This window comes from Heptranchias perlo, chromosome 36, assembly GCF_035084215.1.
Source record: "Heptranchias perlo isolate sHepPer1 chromosome 36, sHepPer1.hap1, whole genome shotgun sequence".
Lineage (NCBI taxonomy): Eukaryota > Metazoa > Chordata > Chondrichthyes > Hexanchiformes > Hexanchidae > Heptranchias > Heptranchias perlo.
The window spans coordinates 4673032-4690445 of record NC_090360.1 but is presented as its reverse complement, the minus strand read 5'-3'; the positions used below and the strand labels follow the sequence as shown (position 1 = coordinate 4690445).

Sequence of the window (17414 nt, the reverse complement as noted above, 5' to 3'; positions counted from 1 at the left end):
ACAAGCCAATCTCGTGGCTTCGGGGAGCAGTTATGTTAATGGCAATCAAGCCAACGTACCTAATAAACGACTGAACAATCTGAATAAATCTCATTCCGCTGCACTTATTCATTGGCTTTTCTCCTTCCTTTTAAAACAAAAGAGTGCCGCCAGATGCGGGTGAATTCCCTTCGCAAGGGCACCGTTCTTTCGGGGAAGCCTCTCGGAATTCAAAGCAAATGCAGACTTCGGAAACCATCTGCACAAATCAATGGAATCACCCAGCATGGGCACACCAGCGATAGTTGGGCAAAGAATGAGAGAAAGGCCCGTGGAAGCATGCAATACTTTTCCATCACAAAGCAATATTCCTCACTTTGGTCCATGTGTATGTAAATAAAGGAGCCGTGCATAAAAATACCATCAAGAGAGCCCAAAGAGTTTTTTTTTTATACCCCCTTTCCCATCTCCCAAAAAAACATGCTGTTAAAATTCGGGATGTTCCTATATAAAACTAGCAGATCCCCCCCGTGGTGTTGCTCGCAGCGAGTGGGCGATTACGGTGGTGTCCGTCAGTGGCACGGCCAATGGAAGGATTTGGCAAGAGGTTTGCGAGAGATGTTCTGCGAGACAGCGAGATAACTGTTTTCTGATTGGATCGTATCTCCCGGAAGCCAATCGGAAAAATATGACAAGATTTTTTTTTTGCGGTAGTTATTTAAAGTATGTCCTGTGTCATTGGTAAGGCTGTAAAGCATTTTGGGACGTCCTGAGGTCATGAAAGGTGCTATATAAATGCAAGTCTTCCTTTCTGAATAGTTAGATAGATAGATAGACAGGTGTGGGGGATGTTTTATTGCCCAGTAATTAGGGTAAGTCATTTGCTTTTGTTCAGATACTGGCATTTTTACAGCCTTCGGGACTGTTTATAAAAATAATAATATTCAGGTCGCAAATCATGTTACATTAGAGATGCCAACTCTGGTAGGACGAATTCCTGGAGGTTTCATCACATGACCTCCCACCTCCAACCGCCCTACCCAATCAAACAGCCTTTTTTCTCCCCCATCTCCATTATTTTTATAACTAATAAATGAAAGGGTTCAAAGAAAATGAAAAACACACAATTTTTTTTAAAGCCCCTATGATTTTACCCCAGGGTATTGCTCGAAGCAGTGTCCAGGAGATTTGTCTTTAATTCCTGGAGACTCCAGGACAAATCCTGGAGGGTTGGTAACCCCTGTGATACACACAGTAACCGAGGAAAAAAACGGTGGGATTTGTCACAGGACATTGAATCACACCGAATCATGAGTGCTACCTATAATACTCCCCCCAAAGCACTGTTACCATTATGCATTTATTTACAGGGATAGTACGGAGTTCGGACGAACCTGTGTAGGTTTATATCGTTCCCCATCGTCCATGTGCACCCATCTATATATAGACCTTGTTGATGCCCGGAGAGTAAATTAGACAGCCAGTCACACCCTATGACTAACTGACAGGGCTGGAGTGAGAAAGTTACTTCAGTTGCAAGCTCAGTCTGCCTGCTCCTGTTTGTAGAATTGCAGATTAAATAGAGGTGGGATAAAAGTAGCAGCACTTTTAAGAGATGGCCTGAAGTGAAGTCCTGAAACGAGAATGGCAAATGTTCTATAATCTCCAGAATGCAATGTTCAATTAAATATGACACTTTGAGCACCCACCTCAAGTTGCAGTCTTGAAATTATGCTGTGCGATATTAGTGTGCAAACAATTTGATATGCCTCTGTTCGCTATCCCATCAAAGACACAGACTCCTTTATATTTAATTGATTTTGTGTTAACTCAAGATCTCGATTTTTGATATGAAATGATGACTGATCTCTTGCAGACTTAACAGAGCAAATGTAATTGGCTAGGAATTACTGCTGGCGATATTAACGGACAGACATGGAACTTGATCACGACATTTTAATGGAGGCATTTGCCTGTTTATCCTAAATGGGCTCATGCCTGTTAAGGTAGTAATGCTCATTTTAAACAGGGGCTTTTAAAATCAAAGTAATTTTTAAGTGTTCAACCAGCTTCTTTGCATTATTCCTGGTCTTAAAAATAACTTAGTTTAAACTGACATGTTGACCACGTTATCAGATTCTGCAGCTCATCAAATTGATCGTAAGCTGACATTTGGGGACAAATGCTTAAAGCATTCACTTTAGTGTCAGTTTTGGCTCAGCGAGTAGCACTCTCACCTCTGAGTCAGAAGATTGTAGGTTGCAGAGACTTGAGCACAAAATCTAGGCCGACACTGCAGTACTGAGGGAGTGCTGCACTGTTGGAGGTGCCTTCTTTCACGTGAGGTGTTAAACTGAGACCCCCGTCTGCCCTCTCAAGTGGACGTAAAAGATCCCATGGCACTGTTTTGAAGTAGAGCAGGGGGAGTTCTCCCCCGGTGTCCTGGCCAATATTTATCCCTCAACCAACATCACTAAAAAAGATTATCTGGTCATTATCACATTGCTGTTTGTGGGACCTTGCTGTGCGCAAAATTGGCTGCCACGTTTCCTACGTTACAGCAGTGACTTCAAAATAAAAACAAACGTCTTTTTCTCACTGCACAACCGCAATTACATTTTTAAAATATCAGCGTTAAGGGATTATCTCAGAATGATTCTACCGGCTATTTATTTCATATATTATCCACCGGGCGCCGTCACGCAGAAAAGCTCTCAGCCAAACTGATTTTTGGTATCGAGTGAAGGTTGCAAAATACAGTTATTCCTCACAAGGCTCCACGATCTCAGTTATCTTGTTTGCTCTGAGCGCAAGCAGCCAGAACCCTGCTGTGCGCAAACTGGCTGCACTGCAACACTGACTACACTTCAAGAATACTTCATTGGCTGTAAAGCGCTTTGGGACGTCCCGAGGTTGTGAAAGGCACTATATAAATGCAAGTTCTTCCTTCAAATCATTTCAAGGTGGCACGAAACGCACTGCCCAAAAACTTGCATAATCACGCAGCACTTATTTTAAGAAATGGTTATCTCTGAATACCATTGCATGAAACCTGTCAGCAGAGGCCTCCTGCAGTCCCAATGACATTCCCTATTACTGTTCCCTTAAAATTCAAACAATCATCAACATACTTTTACTGCAACCCTTGTTTTATTTCCCAGCTCTGTTTTTTCCTGTTATGTTCTTCTTGCTTGTTCTGTGCAATGGGTTCAGACGCTGTCCTTTCTGACTGAGAAGCAGAGCTCAAATCCAGTGGTAAATGGGAACTATCTCTCCCAATGGCTGCAAGTGTCCTCTATGATGGTTGCATGTGAAATGAGTTCGGGCCACTCTTACCCCTATTCCCAATAGATATGGATCCTCAGTGCAAAAATGGACCATAATTCAAGACTAAATGGGTGATCTCGCTCAGAGAAGAGCCACATAACTGTCGAATGGTGTTTGATGATAGCACACACAGCTGATGAAATGAATTCTGGTCTCCTTGTGTTGGCTGCGCTGCACAGTATAAACAAGTCCGGGGCCCTAGCTGCATGGTGATGTGCCATTGGGAAAAGACAGGCACATGTACCTTGCTCTCCTCAAAACGAACAAGGTTATGCAAAAATATAAAAGTCCCCTTTCATCCCATCTATCAGTATTAGCCACGCCTTACCAGTAACGTTATAAAGTCACAATGCACTTAAAAAGCATAGAAGATAAGGGTAATGAGGAGCGATGCCACTGTAGAGCTATTAAGACTGGCCCCATAACTTAGATGACGAGCGTTTTAAATGTAGTATCGGTATCAGAGTACGTAGAGCACAAGTTCAGGACATTGATTCTCTGCACAATGATCCCCTTAGTCTTGGCTAGGCCTTCATAGGGAGTTTTGGAGGCAGGAGTTTGATTTAAGGAAGGGAGACACAAAAAACGAAGAGTCGAAGTGGGGCTTATTCTTGTGCAATTTCTAGTGACTGGCCACAGAGCGATTAGTGCAGAATCGGAGCAGGCCACCTCCTCACCCTCTTTGTTGGACATGGTACGCAGTAGAGGGAGAAGATTATAAAATATTACCAAAGAATTAATACATAGAATAGTAACTGCATGGGAACAGGCTACAAGGCAATTTCTCCCCGGTGTCCTGGCCAATATTTATCCCTCAACCAACACCAAAAAACAGATTATCTGGTCATTGTCACGTCGCTGTTTGTGGGATCTTGCTGTGCACAAACTGTGGTCCTGAAGAGCGCTATATAAATGCAAATTCTTTCTTTCTTTTACAGATGATGCCAGAACTATGAAAGTAAAGCTCAAACAATTCAGGAGTACCGGCTGTCCAAACTATGGTCCATGGGTCACATGTGGTCCATGGACCTTGGCTATCCTGCCCATGAAAGCCCAGGCAACTCAGCTTCTCTTTGCACTTATATTACTTTCTCTGCTGGTTTCTCCTACTTGCATTTCATGGGCCTGGAGATTTTTTTCCAAGAGCGGTCCTCAGCGATGCTTCCTCGTTGATTGATAAATCCAAAATCTGAGCTCAAGATCACTCAGCGTAAGGAGCTTGAAATTAATGGGAACTTTCATTTATACTGAAAAGGAGCCCTCGGGGCTTCATAATAATGTGAATCCAAGATCCTCACCAAGGTAAAGGGTTTCAGCGCTCCTTGTTTAGATTCAGAGAAGGAACTTGTCTTAACTGTATAATCTACAATGCTCATGTTAGTCATTTATTGAAGGCAGATTGTTACTTGCTGCTCGAGCTACTATCTGCCCATTAAGGTGCCAGTGTGCAAAGCCTCGTTTATACAAGGGGTTTGTTGGAATGAGCACCTCAACGGATGCCTGGAGATATTTGGCATTGCTAATGATAGTCTTGCATTTTTTTTTTGATGTGGTAACTTTGCTGGTTATGGTGGGAAGATTATGAGTACAGTGCAGACCTGGTCTGGGGCACGACGGCAGCTGGTAGCGACATTTGACCTGAAGCAGAACAGCATTGTGTGACACATACTGTGGTAAATGAATGCCACACTTTTCAGCAGATTATCGCGCATTAACAGTATACGTGCTCCCCGACGTTCCCTGTTACTGTCTGTCTCCTGCATGTCAGTCAGCTCTGCTGCAGCAGGCTGGGCTGTGAAAGCATTGTGCTTCAACGCGTTTAGGCAGGAGAGGCAGAGCCCGACAGAAGCACTGGAGAACAATCGAGTCCCCCTGCAGTGTGCTCTTTATCCCTTCCTCTTCCAGACGCCCATTGATACACGGCCAAGAAAACTTTCAGAAGAGGGAGCATCACTATGAAAAGCAGCTACACGGGGTCTCAAGACAAACAGCCCCATCTCCCCCATCTCCCCCATCTCCCTTCTTCAGCTCGATAAAATGGCCAGCGAATTTCACAAACATTCACTGAATGCATGGCCCCCCCCCCCGGTCCAACACAGAAAGGAAAATTAACAGTTGAAAGAACGAGAGAGAGCGTGATTTTCATAAAGCATTGAAATGTGATCTGTGACTGTTGATGCCTGATTTCTGTGCAATCCTAGCAGCTGAAGTCTACTGGTACAAACAGTTCATAAAGATTGCCTGTAGCAAGTAAAAATGTTACACCAGGGTTTGTATTCCGAATTCCAGGAGACACATTTACCAAGAATACAATTTTCTTTTTAGTGCAAAATGCTAATTGGATTCCAAGATTACAGAAACTGCTCTTAGTTGAGGGGGGAGAAAAATCCTCAGTGACTGACTGTCGACGAGATTTACAATCGTGGCTTACCTTAAGAATTAAGTTATACTGCAGCTACCAATCTCAAATTTACTACCCAGCTGTAAACCTGACTGTCTGGTCCAGGAGAGAGCTCTGCGCTCAGGGACTGATAGGAATGCACAGAGCTTTGCTCCTGGATAGTAAATTTTAAGTGCATTGTGAATTTGGGCGGAAGCAACTGCAGCTTCAAAATGTAAACTCTGCTTTATTGTATAAAAGGATCCATGGGCAGCTACTTACAGCGCTGCAGTTGTACTCTCGGTGGCGCCATGTGCGACAGCCCCCTTCAGGTGTCAGCCGTGTCTCAGTGGGTAGCACACTCGCCTCTGAGTCAGAAGGTCGTGGGTTCAAGTCCCACTCCAGAGACTTGAGCACAAAATCTAGGCTGACGCTCCAGCGCAGTACTGAGGGGGTGCTGCACTGACGGAGGTGCCATCTTTCAGATGAGATGCCCTCTCAAGAGGATGCAAAAGATCCCGTGGCACTATTTCGACGAAGGGCAGGGGAGTTCTCCCCGGTGTCCTGGTCAATATTTATCCCTCCACCAACATCACTAAAACAGATTATCTGGTCATTATCACATTGCTGTTTGTGGGATCTTGCTGTGCACAAACCGGCTGTTGTGTTTCCTACATTACAACAGTGGCTACACTTCAAAATACAAGTACTTTGTTGGCTGTAAAGCACTTTGGGACACCCGAGATCATGAAAGGAGCAATATAAATGCAAGTCTTTCTTTGCACTCTGGAATTGGGCTGTGATCTGACTCCAATATTGGCTGAGATCTGACCCCAGAGTTATGCTGCCAATTTTGCATTGCTGGGATGCAGAAGTGATTGTCTATCAGCAACCATGAGGCCACCACGGAGGCTATCCCGGTTAATACTCCGGTGCAGTACTGAAGGAGTGCCGCACTGATTGAGGTACTGTCCTTCAGATGAGACGTTAAACTGCCTGTTCAGGTGGATGTAAAAGATCCCATGGCACTATTTGAAGAAGAGCAGGGGAGTTCTACATTACAACACTGCCTACACTTCAAAAAGTACTTCATTGGCTGTAAAGCGCGTTGGGGCATCCTGAGGTCCTGAAAGGTACTATATCAATGCAAGTTCTTGCAATTCCTGAATGTGGAGGTGATTTGTACCAAGAAGTACAGCCTATGAAGAGACCCACACATCTCTCAGTGTCTGCATTGCTGTTGTATGAAAGCACATTCCCTAATAGTTAACTGCCAGTTTATAGCAATGACCTGTATGCTTACGAATCAGCAATAGTTTAAAGATCCAACATTGCGTTGAGTTTCGCCAATTTGGGGGATTCACAGTGACAACGGGAGGTTCTGACTTTGAACCATTATGAGGTGAATCTGACCTCTTTCTGCTACTATAAATGCACCTCAACGCCTCTGTAAATCCGACCACCTTTAGAGTGGGGTCTCAAAGAAGCCTCAAAGAGTGCCTCAGGTTATCAGTCTGAACAAGGTGCAGAAACCCAGACTTCCACAAGGGAGAAGACTGATTTTTGAAGAGTTGGGGCAGAGTGAGATGAAAGGAGGGAGGGAGGGAAACAAACTGTGAAGTGAGATGCAAATGTCCTTGGCATTTGCAAGATCTTTCATTGCACAATTCCCATTAATGATGTATTGAAGTCACTTTACCGTTGTAAACATGTTACTTTATCATCTGAAGCAAAATAGCCCCAGGTCCATCTAGATTTGAGTGCTAAAAGGCAATGAAATGAGGCCTGCTAAGAGGCAGGCATCACCAGTGACTATATTTCATTTCATTCGGAGCTTGGACTCAGCTGTTAAACCTCCCTTACCTTCGTATAAGTAATGAGAACAATCTGTTATGGGCTGTTGGCTGGAAAGTAAAAAAAAAGAAGTCCTGAGGCAACGCAGCATTCCCACAGAGCCTCTTAGGGCCTGACACAAGTGGCTGGAAACACTCTGAACGGATTCTTTTCTGTACAAGTTTAATTAAATGTCCCTTTGCAACTGCGCAGAAATCTACATTACCATTCGTTTTTTGTCTTGCGCGCAGGAAAAACACGTCCCGGAAAATTTCTCCAAATGGGTTGCAGGGTAGAATTGCAGATCCCACCTCATCAGCTCATTCACTGGTGTTGAGTAAGCAAAGCATCACGCCAGATAAGCACAGACCACGGAGGTCGGTCAGCTCATCTTCACTCGCGCGTCAAAAAACAAAGACATAGCCATCTCCCATCACGTCAACTGAATCGTGAACAAATGCAAAGGTTCTCACCTCCTCCACCCTACCTTGGAAACCAATTTCCCACTCTTTGCGTGAAGAGCCTCCCCCCGATGAGTGGCCCAAGTTGACCAGACACCAGTCGTCGCCTTGTGCCCACTTTTCTAATGTCTTGTCTTACCTTGAGGCCATGCTCTGGATTTATCTTATCTATACTGGGTTATATGCCTGTATAACTTTGCCAGTCACCTATTTTCAAGATGGTTTTGTATTATGTAGCTATCGTCCACTCACTGCATTTTGTTGGAGAAATAATCCTGCTGTAGTCGGGAGAGTTTGCTGTAGTTTTCCTCATGAGTTTGCAGACACTGTAAATTAAAATCACAAGTCTCGTCCCCACCTCCGCCTCATTGGCTGACACAGTGGTGCAAATATTCACTCCGCTTTTTTGAATTCACACTTCTGGCACAGAGCTTCTCCTGCCTGCAGTGCATCCTAAGAATTTGACCATGCTCCTCCTACAATTTTCCATCCAATGGATGCACACCCAAATTCCCAACAGGTGTTCCTGCTGGGCAAAGATCCACATTGGGACTGCAAATTTGTAAAATTACCCCAGGCATTATTTTCCCCCCTGACCTCACCCATGTGAACTAATCACTCTGAAAGCCAACCAGTCTTCCAGTTTATAAGAATCACAAACCTCTTTACTTTACCTAATGGTGTAATGAGTCAGAGCTTTTCATAGGCTCCTTATGGATTTGGACTCAAACAGGATCGTCACATTAATTTTTAAAAATGTTTTAACAATTTGTCCTTGCCGCTTTGAATTTTTAGACTTCGTTTCATTGGTGTTAAGCTGCAGGAACAAAACAGCACACTCTTGTGACCGTTTGTTAACTCCATGATTTGCCAACAAATAAAATTAATTAACTTTGAAGCATCGCACAACAGGCCATTTGACACAAAGTGCAGCTTTTAACATGTGCACCTTGTGAAAAGGGCAAGCAGTTACAGTTTCCTCTCCTGGCCATTAGATCAATTATCCATTCGCTGTGTCCTCTGACCACTCCCCGATAATTACCACAGCGCCTCAATGAAATATCTCTCCACCCGTACTCACAATCGAGGGTTGAAAGCTTCCAAGAGACTCTCGATGAGAACAAAGCTATCGTCTGTTTGCTCAAGAAGAGAGAAGACAAAAGGAACGCAAAGGGGAGGGGAGAATGGCACAAGGAGACGCCAAGGACATAAAGTAATAGAGAATACATGAGAAAAACGAACTCTCCCTGACAAAAGAACAGATAAGAAACATGAAACAGCACACAGGATAAAGTGGGTGCATGAAAAACCAGGAGTGAAGGAGTAGGACATACCTTTAGATAACTTGTTGAATTAGCATGGGAATGAAGGAGCCATATCCTACAGATTTTATGTTTTAATGATATACTTGAAACTACTTTATTAATCAGTGATCCAGATTCCCTTCTTCACATATGTGAAGCTTTATTATTTTTATATGAATCCGAGATCAACTGGGATCTGCACTCAACCACATCTTTCCTGCCCCTCATGAGCTCCCTCCCCAATTCATCAGTTTATTACCTACCTTCTTGCTATCAAAAACCCATCTTTCCGGCCCTTCCCCACCCGTCCCGTCCCCCACCGCATGATCTTTCTATCCCCCTCCTGCCTTCCAGTTCATTTTTATCATCCACCCCAGTAAAATATTTGGAGGTATCTTTCTGTTTGTCAGCAGCACGATAGAAATGTAATCTGTTCACCAATCACCCCTGAGCTCGCTGACCTACATTGGTTTCCCGTCGATTTTAAATGATCATCTTTGTGTTCAAATCCCTCCATGGCCTCGCCCCCTCCCTATCTCTGTAACCTCCTCCATCCCTACAAGATCTCTGCGCCCCTCCAATTCTGGGCTCTTGCGCATCCCCGATTTTAATCCATCCACCATTGGCGGCCGTGCCTTCAGCTGCCTAAGCTCTGGAATTCCCTCCCTAAACCTCTCTGCCTCTCTCTCCTCCTTTAAGAAGTTCCCTAAAGCCTACCATTTTGACCAAGCTTTTGGTCTCCTGTCCTAAGATCTCCTTATGTGACTGAGCATCAAATTTTGTTTCATCGCTCCTGTGAAGCGCCTTGGGACGTTTTACTAAGTTAAAGGTGCTATATAAACGCAAGTTGCTGCTGTTGTTTGTTGTTGGCATTCCAGTGAAGCATTGAGGAAGTGTCGCTGTCAGAAATGGCAGCCTATAAAGGAAAATTTAAACTGAGGCCTGAAACACATTCAACAGGCCCCACAGCATTCATGGAGAGAACCAAAGTTAGAGTCTCAAGCACAAACGCCTGAGAACCCAGTTCAGAGGAAGGGTTTACATAGAATGTGTAGCAAGGGAACAAGCCATTCGGCCCAACCGGAACATGCCGGTATTTATGCTCCACTTGAGTCTCCTCCCACCCATAAGAAATAGGAATGGGAGTCGGCCATACGGCCCCTCGAGCCTGCTCCGCCATTCAATCAGATCATGGCTGATCTTCAACCTCAACTCCATTTTCCTGCCCGATCTACATATCCCTTGATTCCCTCAGAGACCAAAAATCTATCCATCTCAGCCTTGGATATACTCAACGACCGAGCATCCACAGCCCTCCGGGGTAGAGAATTCCAAAGATTCACAACCCTCCCAGTTTAACTCGATGCTTCGGGCACTGAAGGAGGAGCAAAAAAAGATTCACTAGGATGGTACCAGAATTGAGAGGTTATAACTATTAGCAAAGACTCAACAGGCTGGAGCTCTTCTCACCGCTCTCTGGGTAAAGAAGTTTCTCCTGAATTCCTTGTTGAATTTATTGGAGACTATCTTACATTGATGGTCCTTAGTTCTGGTCTCCTCTGCCATTTTCTCTACATCTATCCTATCAAACCCTTTCATAATTTTAAAGGCCTCTATTAGGTCACCTCTTAGTCTTCTCTTTTCTAGAGAAAAGAGCCCCAGCCTTGTGGGATCTTGCTGTGCACAAAATGGCTGCCCCATTCACCTAATTAACTTCCGCTGTCTTTCGAAGGTAGCTTATTGTACATGAAGTGCATCGAGAGGCCATGAAAAGGGAGTTGTTCTTTCCTACAAAATGTTCTCCAACCTCGATCATTCTTCGCATCTCAAATGGACATTGACTGTGGGGCAGGGAGTACTTAGGGTTCATCACATGACCTCCCGCCTCGAACCGGCCCGACCCCCACACTCCCGCCATTGGTCCATCCTCCAGACGCACTTCCTTCCCATGGCCAATTGGAAAAGGAACAGACTCCTTGTTACCCAACTGGATGAATCTTGACTGTTAGTCAAACAGCTTTTTTTCCCCCTCGTCTCCAATACTTTTATAACCAATAAATGAACGTGTTCAAAGAAAAGGAAAGAACAATTTTTTTTAATGCCCCTATGATTTTTCTCCTGGGTGTTGCTTGTAGCAGTGTCCTGGAGATTAATCTTCAATTCCTGGAGACTCCAGGGCATTCCTGGAGGTGTTGGCAACCCCTGGACATACTAGTTTACTCACTGCTGTGATGGCTACACAAGGAGAGAGGGGAAGCCAATAGCAAAATATGTGAAATGTGGATGTGCCAGAAAGGAGGGGGGTGCAGAGGAGGGGGGCAGAAGGGGTCAAAACACCTTCTAGAGTAGACAGGATAAAAGTGTGAAAAAGGACAGACTACAGCACACTCCTGTGGGAAGGTGAACTAATGGTCCCTGCACTGTTACTCAGACTCCATTCACATAAAACAGACCGCCAGGCACAAAGCTCATTAGAGTCTAAGAACTGCATTGCGTTCAGTCTATAACCTTCCACTGGTTCTCTGGTGGACGGTATTTCAACACGAAGAGAACAATATTCACAAGTTATAAACAACAGGACATGCTTTTATAAAGGGGATTTTGCACTACTGGGATAGAAGGGTGTCGATTTGCCTCTAGATTTGGGATCATTCCTTAAATCTCCCTTGCTCTGCTCCACAACTTGTGCCATTTTTCAAAAGTCCAACATGACAACTACCCTCACATGGGCAAGACTACAAGAACCTTGGACGATATATAGAATTACATAGAAATTACAGCACAGAAACAGGCCATTCGGCCCAACTGGTCTATGCCGGTGTTTATGCTCCACACAAGCCTCCTCCCACCCTACTTCATCTAACCCTAACTCTACACGTTGGTAACCGATGTTCCCGTCACATCCGACAAAGGTCTGCAGACAGTCAATGTTGATGAAAACTGAAATGTAAATGTTTTGTTAAAATAAACTGCAAAAGTGTAAAAAAAAACCTTCTATTCCTTTCTCCCTCATGTGTTTATCTAGCTTCCCCTTAAATGCATCTATGCTTTTCGCCTCAACTACTCCTTGTGGGAGCGAGTTCCACATTCTCACTACTCTCTGGGTAAAGAAGTTTCTCCTGAATTCCTTATTGGATTTATTAGTGACTACCTTATATTCATGACCCCTCGTTCTGGTCTCCCCCACAAGTGGAAACATCTTTTCTACGTCTACCCTATTAAAACCCTTCATAATTTTAAAGACCGCTATAGAATCATAGAACAGCACAGAGTAGGCCATTCGGCCCATCGTGTCTGTGCCGGCCGAAAAAGAGCTATCCAGCTTAATCCCACTCACCAGCACTTGGTCCATAGCCCTGTAGGTTACGGGACTTCAAGTGCTATCAGGTCCCCCCTCAGCCTTCTCTTCTCTAGAGTAAAGAGCCCGAGCCTGTTCAATCTTTCCTGATAGTTATAACCTCTCAGTTCTGGTATCATCCTTGTAAATCTTTTTTGCACCTTCTCCAGTGCCTCTATATCCTTTGTGTAATCTGGAGATCAGAATTGTGCACAGTACTCAAAGTGTGGTCTAACCAAGGTTCTCTGCTTTTCAATTAGATTCCTCTAGAAATGAACTCCAGTGCTTTGTTTGCATTTTCTTGTTAACCTGCAGTGCTACTTTTATTGACTTGTGAATCTACGTTACAGATATAGCAGCTGTATGGTACTTTATGGAGCCGTATAGTCAGGGGAAACAGGGCTAATGCAACACCAAACAGCACTACATCACTGCTTACCACCAGTGTGGGACTGTGAAATATAGCCTCCGATTCCCCCCGACCCCCACTGCTCTGTACATGGAGGTGGCGGGGTTGTATTGTATAGCAAATCATTGAGAAAGCCTCTCTTTTCTCTCCGCAGACTCCCTGGGCCGAATCAGAAACAGTTTCTTATGGGAAAGACGGTTATGTGTTATAACATAGTGGTCAAAAATGAGATATATCCCACGTATTTCATCCAGTTTGCAGCATTGCATGGAATCGCACCTGGAGTTACATTTCCCAGGACCTCACATTCAATCTCAAGCTCGATTTTTCATTGCCGGTACAAATGGGCCACATGGGGCACAACCAGTTTCACTTTGCGGACACTGTGAACAAACTATGACTCCCCCACCACCCCCAAAAAAAATTAAAAACATTGGAGGCAGCCCCTGAGTACCCAGATGCACTGCACTGTGCCCAGTGTTGAAGGCCCATCTAGAGGTCAGTTAGAGGCTAATTGCCACCGGAAGTTTAGATTGGCAGATGCCTGTAAATCCATGTCTTATATCCTTGGGAGAGAGACCAGGTTATGGAGATCAGAAAATCCAGCAGGAAATGACTGGCTTTCTTTCTCTCTTTGGGCAGACTGCTCAGTATCATGCCAGTCAATGTATTTATTCACTGAGTTATTGTTTATTTTTAATGTGTGAGGGCATCACAATCTTAAGGCACAGACTATAGTTTGGTCACTCAATTGATCAAGGCCTGGTGTGGTACTGTACTGGGCAAGTAGGTTCTGTTTTCAATCTCCATTCCAGGTCGGTGTTGAATTGGCTGATTTTAGTTTGGGTGCGCCAATCGGCCAATGTGCCCCTTGACTGTGTGTGTGTGTGGGAATCATCCAGAGCTTCGGTTTCTGATCGTTGTCCAGTGACACTCCCTCCCCACTGAAAAATGTACATGTGTAATCACATCAGCCAAAGGAAAGCTCAGTGGGGAGTCCCTCCCCCTGCCTCCAATAGTCGAGCAGCTGGCCAGCTCTTATAGTCTTGACTCACATACACTGAACAATGGCCACTGGGACAAGGTGACGGAGGGTTACTGGAGGCGCCAGACCAGTCTCCCAGCGAGAGTCAGCACCTTCAGCAGAGAGAGAAGCGGACAAGTGTGAAGGGAAACTGAACAAAGATGTTGGGAGGGGGAGGGGTGGGAATTATTATCATAACTAAACTCTTATTAAGCTTGTAAACCAGCATTTTGTTTCATTGCAAAATATCACAGCAGGCCACGAGCATGTGAAGAGTAAAACTACGACCACTGCGCTGAGATGGGCTGTCATCTCTTTGGCAGGGGGGTCAAAGGTGATGGTGCTTTCAGACTATAACAAAAACCAAAAGGGATTTCAGCCTCTGATTCCATGCAGAGTCTGAACACAACACTTACCGTACAGCTTCCACAACCAGAGACAAGTTATTGCTCCGTCTTCAAGCTCACGCACAGTGACTGCAAGGATAAACCCTTCTACATTTCTCAACGCACAGCAGCAAGAGTAATTGTGTGGGGTGGGAGGGGGGGAATCCAGATCTAGGGGCCATTGTTATAAGATCGTCACTAATAAATCCAACATGAAATTCAGGAGAAACTTCTTTACCCAGAGAGTGGTGAGAATGTGGAACTCACTACCACATGGAGTAGTTGAGGTGAATAGCAGAGATTTAAGGGGCAGCTCGACAAGTACATGAGGGAGAAAGGAATAGAAGGATATGTTGATAGGATGAGATGAAGAGGGGTGGGAGGAGGCTCGTGTGGAGCGTAAACACCAGCATAGTCCAGTTGGGCTGAATGGCCTTTTTCTAAGTCTACGTAATTCTAAGTAATTGACGTGACCACTGAAAACTTTCAGTAAGCAGATAACTGAGTTATCTGTGTCTTTAATAAAGAAATCCCTTGTTTTAAAACAGAATAAGGACACGCAGGCTCGATCCATGAGACTAGAGCTGCTCTTGTTTCAGCAGCACTGGAACACTGCCACACATTAACTACAAGGCATCTTCAATATATTGACATTTATGAGGTTATAAACACATTTAATCTTTTCACTCAAAAATAAGTCTTCCCTTCTTTATAAACTCCTCTCTACAATATTAATCTCTGATACCATTAAAGTCATTTGATACATTGCATACCTCCTGTACAACTGTGTTGGAGATTCAAAATCAACTCATATAAGCTCAAGTTCATTTAAGATAAAACGGGGTGGGAAGGATTGTTTTGGGACTGCATGTAGCAAAAATTATAAGCATGTTCTTTGTGAATCATTTACGATATAACTACGCACAACTAAAGCAATTCTTTTCTCTGCAATGTTTTGACCGAGTTCAGTTCAGGATCATTTATACTGATCTTCTGCCCTCCTTATTGGGCATTGCTCTGTTAGCATAACAGCTGCTTCTGTGACTCGTTCGATCAGTGGAGATAAAACTCGTGAAGTCTTCCTGCCGCCTCCAGATGTCACTATGGTGCACTGTACACAATCGGTAGAATGGCGTTCAGGAAGCCACTAAATTCCATCTAGTGGCAGAAACTCGGCAGTCCATTAACTTTTTTTTCTTTAGGGAATCAATATTAAAGTGTCTGCTATGATCTAAACTGATGTTTTCCTGAATTGCCAGTAATCTCAGCCGGACTTCAGTGCATTAACTAGGTGCATCCTCATTTCACAAAGACCGAAAGCGCCCATCCAACTCTGCACAGATGTCCACACAAAACCATTTGACGCTCGTTTGCAGAGAGTGTCCCAATACTCCAGTCGATAGACTGCTTACACATTTATTGCACCCCACAGGCTTCGTAAATTACACTTTACAACCAACTAATCACAGATTGGCTCCTCCTGTTTACCTTGCTGGTGCACTCGTGCATTATTACACAGCCCAGCACCGAGTGAAATGTACCATTAGTTGCTGAATGTGTATTTCATGAAACATTAAGATCAGTTTGTGTAACCCTCCCATTAACCACTGTGCAAGACTTCCGTGAATACCAACCCACAGGCTCCTGACCGCAGGAGTGATTGAGTGAGGAAAACGAAAAGAAATTCCAACCTACGCTGCATGTAGATTACTGATGTGCCCACAATGTCTCGATTTTAAAATTCTCATCCTCCTTTTCAAATCCCTCCATGGCCCTCGCCCCTCCCTATCTCTCTAACCTCCTCCAGCCCTACAGCCCTCCGAGATCTCTGCGCTCCTCCAATTCTGGCCTCTTGCGCATCCCCGATTTTCATCGCTCTGCCATTGGCGGCCGTGCCTTCAGCTGCCTCGGCCCTAAGCTCTGGAGTTCCCTCCCTAAACCTCTCCGCCTCTCTCTCCTCCTGTTCTAATATGTCCTTATGTGGCTCGGTGTCAAATTTTGTTTGATAATCGCTCCTGTGAAGCGCCTTGGAACATTGCACTATGTTAAAGGCACTTTATAAATGCAAATTGTTGTTGTATCTGCCCAGGCAGATTTAAGGAAGATATACAACAATAGTATAAAACACAGGTACACACATTACACTTACCCAAGGATTATTCCAAACAAGTTAATCACCATCCAAAGACACTTCATATTAAATTCTGTGAGATACTATTCATCACATCAGACATTTAAAAGTTTGATTTGTGCGTTTGTATATTACGTATAGGAAAGTTACAAATATTTCAGTGAATGTAGAGCAACTTTCACTTATACACAGCCTTTAAAATAAAGCAGACACCCCGAGACACTTTACAAGGAGGGGAGTGATCAACGAGCAGAGTTTGGGAGAGGAGTAAACCCACAGGAGAGACGTAATAAGGCGGACAGGGTCAGGAGACCTTGGGGCAAATAGGTGATATTTTCCCGATTGAAAAGTGAGAGAAATTTGATTTTAAATACAAATTTGGTTCCCACAAATTGTTTAATGTCCAGTCAGCAACTCAGGAGTAGTCTGACAAGGAAAAGGAAGGATTTTATTTCAAGTCACTCTGATAAAGGGTTTGTTAGTCCCAGTATTTGAGAACTGGCTCTGCCTGGCAGCATTAACTGGAAATGACAGGACGTCCAACTTGCATTCGGAATCGACAGGCCTAACTGGCTCCAGGCTGATTGCTGTCTCAGCACACAGGCCAGTCGACCAACTGCAGATCTCACACAAAATACCCAGGGAATCTTTCACCCAGAGTGTGTGGCCCTCAAACTGAGTGAGCAAGTTTTCAGAGGGGAGTGGAGAGATAGGGAGGGGAGGGGAGAGAGAGGGAGGGGAGGGGGAGAGAGAGGGAGAGGAGGGGAGAGAGAGGGAGGGGGAGAGAGGAGAGCGGAGGGGGGGAGAGAAAGGGGAGGGGGAGAGAAAGGGGAGGAGAGATGA

General features: G+C 44.5%; 1 protein-coding gene across 3 annotated transcripts in view; it reads right to left on the bottom strand.

The window, feature by feature from the left end:
* The window catches only part of unc5b (unc-5 netrin receptor B), a 212084-nt gene that overhangs the window by 186250 nt on the left and 8420 nt on the right, over nt 1–17414 (bottom strand). Inside the window, exon 1 of one of the 3 annotated variants that reach the window (XM_067972410.1) lies at nt 15214–15339. The exons of the other annotated variants lie outside the window; for them this stretch is intronic. Coding sequence (XP_067828511.1) covers nt 15214–15268 — 55 coding nt within the window. The 5' untranslated portion in view covers nt 15269–15339. Of the gene's footprint in view, nt 1–15213; nt 15340–17414 lie in introns of those variants that run through there. 3 annotated transcript variants of the gene reach the window in all.